The sequence below is a fragment of the Myxocyprinus asiaticus genome, chromosome 38 (genome assembly GCF_019703515.2).
Source record: "Myxocyprinus asiaticus isolate MX2 ecotype Aquarium Trade chromosome 38, UBuf_Myxa_2, whole genome shotgun sequence".
Taxonomy (NCBI): Eukaryota; Metazoa; Chordata; class Actinopteri; order Cypriniformes; family Catostomidae; genus Myxocyprinus; species Myxocyprinus asiaticus.
This window is the reverse complement of record NC_059381.1, coordinates 11,291,247-11,302,745: the sequence shown is the minus strand read 5'-3', so window position 1 is coordinate 11,302,745 and position 11,499 is coordinate 11,291,247. Positions and strand designations below refer to the sequence as shown.

At 36.0% G+C, this 11,499-nt stretch overlaps 1 protein-coding gene across 1 annotated transcript; it reads left to right on the top strand.

The window, feature by feature from the left end:
- Positions 1-217: 217 nt before the first annotated feature.
- Positions 218-10,562, top strand: LOC127428604 (glutamine synthetase-like). Its single transcript, XM_051677044.1, has 8 exons — positions 218-637; positions 1,977-4,055; positions 5,328-5,526; positions 5,622-5,783; positions 7,020-7,166; positions 7,608-7,735; positions 7,818-8,017; positions 9,520-10,562. Exons 3-8 carry the CDS (start codon positions 5,358-5,360, stop codon positions 9,818-9,820), a joined length of 1,107 nt encoding a protein of 368 aa, XP_051533004.1. The 5' UTR covers positions 218-637; positions 1,977-4,055; positions 5,328-5,357; the 3' UTR covers positions 9,821-10,562.
- The last annotated feature ends 937 nt before the right edge of the window (positions 10,563-11,499 follow it).

Here is an 11,499-nt window from a genome sequence, read left to right as displayed (position 1 = left end):
TTAGATGTTACCACGTGATGCACATTTTTTAAGTCAATTGTTTTTTTCAGTGTATTGTTAAATGTGCATACTCGATTTTTTTATTTTTATTTATTTATTTTTTTTAATACACAATTATTCCAAAAAAAAAAAAAAAACTTGCAAACAGCAATTGAATGATGAGGTCTCTTAGCAACGTCGATGTCTCCACGGGCAACAGCATAGCGACCCATTTGTCTGTTAGCTCCATAGAATAATTCGGGTAACAAAATCCTCCGGTAACGTCAACAGTAAAAGATTAAATGAATTTTTGTGAGTCAGAATTGAAGCACGCATAACAAAATATTGTTAAGAAATGATTTTCGAAGCGCGAGACAGAAGAAGATGGGGCTCGTGGAGGGAAAACAGACATGTGCGCGCGAGTGAACTGCGGTGCCAGTGATGCTCTGTAACTAAATTCCGATTGTGTCAACAGTACAATCTGCATTGCTATGCAAAAATATGACAAACAGCGAATAGTTGCACTCACCGGAAGTATGGACCCCGGTGTGCTCATATTTTTATTATACATCCTGATAGCGCACGAGCTGGTGTGTGGACTGATACAGTATAGAAGACAAGCAGCCAAGCCACATAAACGCCGGATGTGCTGCTCCAGGTAAGGTGTGTTTATGCGTACATACTTAGCTATACCTCAGTGACAAATTTGTTCCCAATAGCTAAATCTGACAAAAAAAAAAAAAAAAAAGGGCATATATTACATATGTCTATACAGTATACGTTAGCTAAATCTGACCAAAAAAAAAAAAAAGGGTATATAATATATGTATGTATATGTTAGCTAAATCTGACAAAAAAGGTATGTTATAAATATATATATATATATATATATATATATATATATATATATATATATATATATATATATATATATATTTATGCACTGCTCTTACACTTTAGTTTAGAACGGCACGAACACAAGCGGAGTGATACACAACAGTGAAGCGTCCGAGTGATGATGGTGTGAGAACATCAGTGCTCATAGAAGGTCTCTCGTCCAATCAGATTCGAGGACCGGAACTAACTGTTGTGTGTGTGTGTGTGTATATATATATATATATATATATATATATATATATATATATATATATATATATATATATATATAAACATTTTCCCAATAGTTAGCTAAATCTGACCAAAAAAAAGGTATGTGTGTATATATATATATAAACATTTTCCCAATAGTTAGCTAAATCTGACAAAAAAAAAGGTATGTGTGTATATATATATATATATATATATATAATGGGGCTAAAGGCACATCCCCCCCCCCCCCACACACACACACTCACTCACACTCTAAAACACTAAAGAGCAACAAGAACTACCACAATACTTTCCTTAAGACCTGTTTGTCACTATACACTGCAAAGTATTCCTGATCCATGAGATCATTGCGTGTAATGTCTAAAGTTTGATTTTGAGGTAATTTGATCTATCACAGTCTGTTCACAGTGGAGATTAATTTGTTTATAGAATACTTGAAATGTTATGAAATGCCAAATGTGATTGAAATTAACAGAAAATTGTTAGCCTAACCCTTTTCTGAAGTGGTTGTTTTTAATAAGTTTTATCTTAATTTGTTACTCAAAAATGCATCTTGCTTTGCATAAGTTTGCCTTATAACTATAGTCCCTATAATTGCACGAAATCACCATAACTCCCTGGGGGCCTTTTACCCCTAAGCGAGGGGTAAAAGACTCCCTTGCCACCTTCTTAAAATAAATATATTTGAATCAAAACAACCTTCTGTTATTATTTATTTTTACACAAATTATGCTGCTCCATTAATATTCAATATTTATATACAGTATGTACTGTAAAACTTAAAGCCTTTAAGATCACGAGAAACATAAATTCATTTGTTCTGACTTTTGGTAGTATACAGTATGTGTGGTTGCCTTCATAACAGTGGACTTCTTTCTTACCCCCAGTGCCCGTGTCTGTCATGGAGCGTGGAAAGTCAGTGGCCAGACATGGCGGACCGAGAAACGAGACTTGAAGAAAAGCGGACGTATCATCATCAGGAAAGCATGAGAAGCGGCTGTCGATGATATCCATATAATTCACACATTCATTTTATTGTAAAGTTAACTGTAGTGGTAATGGGTCAAGTTTACTTATCTCTCAATTACTGTAACTGTGGACATATTTAATTAAAGCTGAAGTGTGTTAAAAATGCTTTCATCTATCCCCCACTATGTAAAGTGCTTTGAGTGTCTAGAAAAGTGCTTTATAAATGTAAGCTTAATAAGCAGAGACAATTACAAGTTCATTTCCCCCATAAATTGTAAACACTGTTGCTCTGTTGCTATCAAAACATTGCCCTTTTGTTTGAGCAGCCCAACATATATTTGGCTCAACCAAAGGTGTGAGTTTGGGGCGGGGCTATCTTTTATATTTAACAGCAAAATTAGGTTGTCTGAATACTGGAAAACCTGCCCTGTAAAATCTAATTTGTTGACCTTAGACAAGGTTCAGACCCTAGCAAAGGTGTCCTGGGAACTGATCACAAATTTGCTCATGTGCACCTGAGCATGGAATTTATTCCCAGAGTGCTTGAAAGAGAATGAATCTATGCCATATAACTTTGAATGAAAAGCATTTGCTAAATGATGACAAATTAGATTCGCAAGCTTGATTTTTATGTGATTCTTGTCCATTTTTGTATCAATATTTCTGCCCTTGTCAACGTTTTTTAAAATAATTGCAGCTACTTGTTTTGTATGTTACAAGTCTTGTATCTTGTGCACTCAGCACATGCTAAACAAGTGTTCTCCAGGATAATCACATCTAAAATTTACATCAAAGTTTTGGACTTTCCTAGTTTAGCATGTTCATGTTCATCTTTGATCCTGCCTGATCAGAAAGGTTTTCATTTACTCTTTAATATGCCAGCAAGTACATATATATATATTTTAATTAAACTATGAGGACACTATATGCTAAGTAGGCTATATATACAGCATACCATTTTGGGTGTTTTGTATTACTTTTATTTTTATCTGTATCATACAGCGTATATGTGTTTTGCTAGTGACATTTTATTTGCAGCGTTTTCTCTGCTTAATTGGTGGTGTCCTAAAGTGATTGATGTGCTCAGTAAAATGCATACATGCAATATCTATTTAAAGAACTGAGACTGTGTTTGTTCATGGGGATTTTTACAGAGGCCAGTGAAATAATCAGCTTTGGTAATCAGGTAATTTACAGGGTTGTTATGGCCAGTTTTAGCAGGTCTCCAACAGGGACCTCTTGCCTGCATTTTTGGCTCATCAGAAATTAATTGAACTGTAAAAACTCTGGTCCTCTGTGCCTTCTTTGTGCTGATGTTTCACTTGACAATTGAAACCTGCTATGTAAAAAATCATCGCATTAACCATAGTGTGTAAATGTTGTGTGCATGGGAACTGAGCTGAGAATATTGTCCCTGCAAGTAGATTTATTTGTCTTTGAAAATACTGCACTCTCAGAAAAAGGTACAGGTATAAAGTTGTCACTGGGGTGGTACCCTTTTTTAATACCTCTTTGTACCCTTAAGGAGACCTAGTGGAGCAAAACTAATAAATGAACCTTTAAAGGTACACAACAGGTCCTTAGGGTAAAATTTTGTACCCAAAATGAGTTTAAGCCTCAGTCACTACTCACACCCATTGAATGGAAAAAAGGTGCAATGAAAGTGAGTGGTGACTGAGGCTAGCATTCTGCTGAACATTTTCTATTGTGTCACGTAGCTTTACTTCTATCTTTCTCCATAATCACAGGTCTGTGCTGAGAATTGCTTTGAAAGACAAAGCAAATGCACACAATTGCCACAACAATGCAGAATGTTTAGGTGAACATGCAGGTTTATGTTTTGTCATCTCATGGTGCATTGGGGGTTGGAAATCATGAATCAGGCATATCTTTTCTTAAGTCATGTGCCACATAAGCTTGATTACAGGATGCCTTAAACTTGACTGTTTCAGTGTTCATATGGAGTGGATCCAATTATATCTTATAAACTTCTCTGAGTGAGTACTTTGTGTATTAATTGATTGGTACTTTTATGAACACACATATAATAATTATATCATGACATACTGTAATGCTGCCACTATATCAATGCACTGTACAATTATTTGAATTGTTTAATATATATATATATATATATATATATATATATATATATATATATATATATATATATATATATTTATTACATACACACACATACACACTACCAAAATATATAATATTTAAATACCAATCATGTAACTCTGGACATGAAATTTGTTCTTATATGGTAGAATATTTTAATATGTGGATATACAACACAGAAGGCATGCAGCACATAGAATTGTATTGAAATGAAAACTCTTTTATAAAGCTAAAATATTAAGCTGTGGCCTAACATCTTATATTGCAATTTTTACTATTTCTTGATGCTAACAATGCAAAATAGCATTTAAGGTGACTTCTTAACAAATATACAGTATATATGTGCTTATATTTGTCCATTGGTCAATGTAGCAAAAAATTGTGTATCGTGTTGATTTGTGTAACAGAATGAAGTCTTTGAATATCAGATCTAGCCATATAATTCCTTTAATCAATTAATCATGTTTATTTTTACAGCACATTTAAAAACAACACATATTGACCAAAGCGCTTTACAGAAGAGAAATAAAAAACAGCATCATACAAATATCATGCTGAAACATATAGGCTACACAATAACAACAAAACTAAATATAGTTACACACACTAGGCACACTCATAGGCAAAGGAGAAAAGAGGAGTCTTCAAATTAGATTTAAAAGCATCAAATCCTTGTAATTCCTTGAAAAAGCACATTGCACAACATCGTTTTTATCATTATGTTATCAATAATCCATTTTATTGCCACAATAATTTCTGTCATTTCAGCTCAATTTTAAGAGGTTTTAGAGTTTTACTTAAATTTTGTTCATCAGCAATTTCAGTAAATATAAAAGTGGTCGAAAAAGTGCAATGAACTTAAATGTTGTAACTTTGGTACCTCTGTGATTTTACTTAAAAATTGAAGGCAGCAATTACACTTCTTACAGTGTAGTATTTATGCTGTTTTAATGAACATCTAACTTGCTGTTTGAAACAGCATGCACAATTGTCACGCAAATTCTTGAAACTTTTAATAATTAAAGATTATAATCAAAGAGTAAAAACCCTCTAATGATTTTTTTTTAAATTTTTATATATAAAGATAAACTATCAGAAGAACACATTATAGTTTCATTTTAATGTTTTTTGTTTTGTCTTTCCAGATTCACTGTTTACTGTAAATCTGGTCCAGCATGTCTTACTTATCTGACAGCTCTGTTCTCAACAAGGCCCTGCGCCAGCAATACCTCAGTTTACCTCAGGGAGACTTCTGTCAGGTCACTTATATCTGGATCGATGGCTCTGGAGAGGGTCTGCGTAGCAAGACTCGAACCATGGATTCCGAACCAAAGAGCATAGTTGGTATTGTTTCAGCTTGAGTTCACCGTTTCATTTTCTTTTGCTGAAATATCTCCAACGTCTTGCTTATCCTGGTTTTGGCTCCTGGTCTTTGGCAGATCTACCAGAATGGAACTTCGATGGTTCCAGTACAGGGCAGGCTGTAGGCTCCAACAGCGACATGCTTCTGATTCCAGTTTGCATTTTCAGGGACCCCTTCCTTTTGGACCCTAACAAACTAGTCCTGTGTGAGGTGCTTAAGCACACCAGAGAAGCTGCAGGTATAACAGATATGTGATTCTGTAGCTCAACTGGTAGAGCATGGCACTAACAATAGCAGGTCATGGGTTCCATTCACAAAGAACACACATAATGATAAAATTAAATGCACTGTAAGTCACTTTGGATAAAAGTCTCTGCCAAATGCATAAATGTTGAGTGTAAATGTAGACATGAATGGAAATGGTTTGAAGACGTCTAAGGCATAAGAAACTATTAAAGAAACAGAAATACAACAAATGAGAGTAGGTTTGTTTTATAAAGTCATTTTCTGTAAAGGCACATATACCTTAAAGTATCTTTGACAAAAAAAGCTGGAAAATTCTACCGTTATTGTCCTGGGGGAAAAAAAAGATACTGTACAGTTAATTGAACACATGTTGAACTAGAGCGGGGCATGTTGTCATACTATATGGCATAAGTTGTGCCAACTGGAACTTTCTCTTTATTTGCTCTGAGCTGAGACGTATACCTTTTTTGAAATTTAAATACTAAGTAATGGACAATCTACAGTGAGCCAGTCATTATCACAAAATAAACCCAGACAGGTGACCAGGACCCAGACACTGCTTATTACAAGGCTACTTACCAAATAAATAATTAAATGGACATGGAATAATTATTTAAGTTGAAAGTATGTTATTATGTGAGAAGAAAGAGACATCACCCTCCGGTTTGCCTGAAAGTTGTATGTCACAAAAATGACGGTGTGACTGATCATTACCCCGCATAAAGGGATAGTTCACTCAAAAATGAAAATTCTCTCTTCATTTACTCACCCTCATGCCATCCCAGAAGTGTATGACTTTCTTTCTTCACCTGAACACAAACAAAGATTTTTAGAAGAATATCTCAGCTCTGTCGGGCCATACAATGCAAGTGAATGGTGACCAGATCTTTGAACTGCCAAAAAGGAGATAAAGTCATCATAAACATAATCCATCAGACTCCAGTGGTTTAATCAATGTCTTCTGAAGCGATCCGGTTGGTTTTGGGTGAGAACAGACCAAAATATAACACCTTTTTCGTTGTACGTCTTACTATGTAGTCTCTAGGCACGATCATGATTTCAAGCTCGATTACACTTCCTAGTGCTTGATGTATACACAGGGTGCTAGATGGCACTATAGAAAATGTAGCTTACTTGTTAGGATTTGGGGAGTTATAGGAAAAGTAGGAAAACTTACTCGCAATACCTGGATGGCTGGTGAAATTTCACTTTCAATTTGTTCTCTTAGAGTCGAACCATCGTAACAGCTGTAACAAGGTCATGGAGAAGGTCAAAGAGGTCCACCCTTGGTTTGGCATGGAGCAAGAGTATACTCTTTGTGGAGTGGATGGACACCCTTTTGGCTGGCCTAGACTTGGTTACCCCAAGCCACAAGGTTAAAGAGAATGTGAATGTTATCATGAGTGCGCTTGTTAGTAGGCTACATTCAGAGGGAAAGAGATTGGTTTTAAATCAGTGTTTTGTTGCATTAACAAAACGTTCTTAGTTGATCATACTGTGAGAAACAAGTAATTGTTGCATTAAGGTTTAAATGGGTCATATTCTTTTTTTAAACTTTATTTAGATCTTGTTTTTTCCATTTAAAATATTACTCAATGTGTTTTTGTTTTTTATTTTATTTATTTTTATTATTCAACAAAAACAGTTGAAATTTAGTTATACATCATGATTTTCCACACTCTTTTTTACTAATAGAAATAAACCAGCTGTATTTTGCTACTTAAGTTTATTATTTATGATTTTGTTTCTGATCTGGAACTGTTCTGACATCTAGGGACAGAATTCCTTTCTGAATTCTGTCTCTCTCATCTGTCAGGTCCATATTACTGCAGTGTTGGTGCTGACAGGGCCTTTGGCAGAGACATTGTGGAGTGCCATTATAAAGCCTGTCTGTATGCTGGTATTAAAATTTGTGGCACTAATGCAGAGGTCATGCCCTCTCAGGTAACTGCCATGAAGATGTAGTAATCTGGTTGGTATCTCCATGTTCTGGACTGCCAGCATTGATAGTTTGCTCTTTCTGCAGTGGGAATTCCAGGTGGGACCATGTGAAGGTATTGAGATGGGAGATCATCTGTGGATGGCCCGTTTCGTTCTAAACAGGGTGTGTGAAGATTTTGGGGTGGTGGCCACTTTAGATCCAAAACCCATGAAAGGAGATTGGAATGGAGCCGGTTGCCACGTCAATGTGAGCACTTTGCACACAAGAGAGGAAGGAGGGATTGGGTATGTACTCAGCGAGATTAGAGACTTAAAAGGATAGTTCACCCTAAAATGAAAAATTTCTCATCATTTACTCACCCTCATGCCATCTCAGATGTGTATATATTCTTTCTTCTGCTGAACACAAATGAAGATTTTTAGCTCTATAGGTCCATACAATGCAACTGAATGGGTACCAACATTTTTAAGGTCCAAAAAGCACATAAAGGCAACATAAAAGTAATCCATACAATTCTAGTGGTTAAATCCAGAATTTCAGAAGCAATATGATAGGTGTGGGTGAGAAAAAGATAAATTTTTAAGTTCTTTTTTACAATCAATACCCACTTTCACGTTCATATTCTTCTTCTTTTGTTGTTTCTGTCAATTCGCATTCTTTGTGCATACGGCCACCTACTGGGCGGAAGGAGAATTTATAGTAAAAAAAAAAAAAATCATATCGCTTCTGTCATACACATCTGGGATGGCATGAAGGTGTATAAATGACGAGAGAATTTTCATCTTAGGTTGAACTATCCCTTTAAGACATTGTAGCTACACTACATGGACAGAAGTATACTGTATATGGACCATTAAAATTAGGGCTGTCTATTTAACATGTTAATTCAATATGATTAATTATATATTAAAAAGACTTGTTAAAACCGCAATTAATCATGCCCCCGGACCGTAATAAGGAAGATTCCTACCATCGGAGCATTTCAAGCTTGAAGTACTGTACCAGTTTTGTATTTTTTCAGCAGGGGGCAGTAAGTGCAAATCCAGCAGTGCAGGCAACACACAGCTGTACAGGCAACAAACCACACTTACTGACAGCAGATAGCACAAGATGAGGACCCGTTCTTTCATTCAAACACAGCTAGACGGAGCGCAACTCTGAATGCAGGGATCTCGAGGTGTGTTCTAAATTTCAAACTACGTTTAACTTGACGCAGCATCCTAAAACTCTGTTTATTACATGACGTAACAAAAGTGAGAGGTTCCAAAAGTCTCTGTCTGATGCACGTGTCCTTAGTAAAGCCCTTATTATGAATCTATCTCGGACAGATTGACAAATTCGATTCCAAAATGGATTGCCATGCACTACAGATCAATGATAGGCTTATGTTCAATAATATGGAAATAAACAATATATTGCCTTCTAAAGCCACTTTCTGTATTGTCTTATCAATGCTGTACTTGTCTTCCACAAATAATATAATGTATTTTATTTATTTAAACTATTATAGTTATTGTATATATTATATTTGTAATTATTTAAATATGATTATTTATCATTATTAAAACATAATATATTTAATTATTTTTATTTGGGAGCTTTCTCTACAAATATTGATATATGTGATTCATTGCGATCAATTAATCTTCATATCATAGAATTAATCAGATTAAAATTTTTAATCCATTGACAGCCCTAATTAAAATGTTAAAGAACAACATAGAGGGAGAGAATGTTATTGTGTTTTGCCCCCATCTGACCCCCATAATCCTCCCCTCTACATTAGACATATCGAGAAAGCCATTGAGAAACTGAGAAAGCGTCATGCAGAGCATATTCGAGTCTACGACCCACAAGATGGCGAGGATAACAAGCGCCGCCTTACAGGTTTTCACGAGACCCCAAGCATCAATGAATTCTCAGCAGGTGTTGCTAACCGAGGGGCCAGCATCCGTATCCCCCGCCAGGTTGCTCAAGACAAATGTGGTTACTTTGAGGATCGCCGTCCTGCTGCCAACTGTGACCCATATGCCGTGACCTGCGCAATCGCCCGCACCTGCATGCTGGAGGAGGAAGACGTCTATTAATTGGAATAATACTTTCTACACAGGGTTGGGAGGGTTACTTTTTTAATGTAATCTGTTACAGATTACTGATTACTTAACAATAAATCCAATCAGTAACGTAATCCAATTACAGCAATATGAAAATAATGTAATCAGATTACTTTTGGATTACCACAAGGGCACATATGTAAATAAAGTCAAGATAATAAATCTATATGATCTCTAAAACTTTAAATTATGCCTTGAATGCAAACAGAACATGTGAGTAATATTATAAGTACTGTTGTAGTTGTTATTATATCTAAGGTAAAGAAACATGTACACTGCACCCTACCAAGAAGACATAAAATGAGCCGTTAATGTAGAGCAATTCAGTATTTTAAAGAAATCAGGTGATTTCTCTGTCTGCTACAGAAAAATAAAACGTATCATCAAGCAAATATAATCAGAACAGATGCACTGAATTATGTCTTGGTTAACATTAAACTAAATCTGACAGGATATACCTCAGATTCAAAAACACTGCAAAGTGTAATTCTACCATGTATTGCATTTAGTGTGTACAGGCAATTGTAATTTGCACTATTCATTAACTTCAGACTGTATTCAATAGGTAGATCACATGTTATCGTCATCATCGTTATTATTATCATAATTAAATGCTGGACAGTGTCTTTCCTCTGCTTGCTCATGATCCGAAGTCAAACATCACCAGCTAACAGTTTATGGCTGATATACAGGTGCATCTCAATAAATTAGAATGTCGTGGAAAAGTGCATTTATTTCAGTAATTCAACTCAAATTGTGAAACTCGTGTATTAAATAAATTCAATGCACACAGACTGAAGCAGTTTAAGTCTTTGGTTCTTTTAATTGTGATGATTTTGGCTCACATTTAACAAAAACCCACCAATTCACTATCTCAAAAGATTAGAATATGGTGACATGTCAATCAGCTAATCAACTCAAAACACCTGCAAAGGTTTCCTGAGCCTTCAGAATGGTCTCTCAGTTTGGTTCACTAGGCTACACAATCATGGGGAAGACTGCTGATCTGACAGTTGTCCAGAAGACAATCATTGACACCCTTCACAAGGAGGGTAAGCCACAAACATTCATTGCCAAAGAAGCTGGCTGTTCACAGAGTGCTGTATCCAAGCATGTTAACAGAAAGTTGAGTGGAAGGAAAAAGTGTGGAAGAAAAAGATGCACAACCAACCGAGAGAACCGCAGCCTTATGAGGATTGTCAAGCAAAATTGATTCAAGAATTTGGGTGAACTTCACAAGGAATGGACTGAGGCTGGGGTCAAGGCATCAAGAGCCACCACACACAGACATGTCAAGGAATTTGGCTACAGTTGTCGTATTCCCCTTGTTAAGCCACTCCTGAACCACAGACAACGTCAGAGGCGTCTTACCTGGGCTAAGGAGAAGAAAAACTGGACTGTTGCCCAGTGTTCCAAAGTCCTCTTTTCAGATGAGAGCAAGTTTTGTATTTCATTTGGAAACCAAGGTCCTAGAGTCTGGAGGAAGGGTGGAGAAGCTCATAGCCCAAGTTGCTTGAAGTCCAGTGTTAAGTTTCCACAGTCTGTGATGATCTGGGGTGCAATGTCATCTGCTGGTGTTGGTCCATTGTGTTTTTTGAAAACCAAAGTCACTGCACCCATTTACCAAGAAATTTTGGAGCACTTCATGCTTC

Coding starts and splice junctions, on each gene's coding strand:
- LOC127428604 (XM_051677044.1), top strand. CDS start 5,358: ATGTCTTACTTATCTGACAGCTCTGTTCTCAACAAGGCCCTGCGCCAG. Junction 7,736..7,817: donor CAGAGGTCATGCCCTCTCAG/GTAACTGCCATG, acceptor CTCTTTCTGCAG/TGGGAATTCCAGGTGGGACC. Junction 8,018..9,519: donor AGAGAGGAAGGAGGGATTGG/GTATGTACTCAG, acceptor CCTCTACATTAG/ACATATCGAGAAAGCCATTG.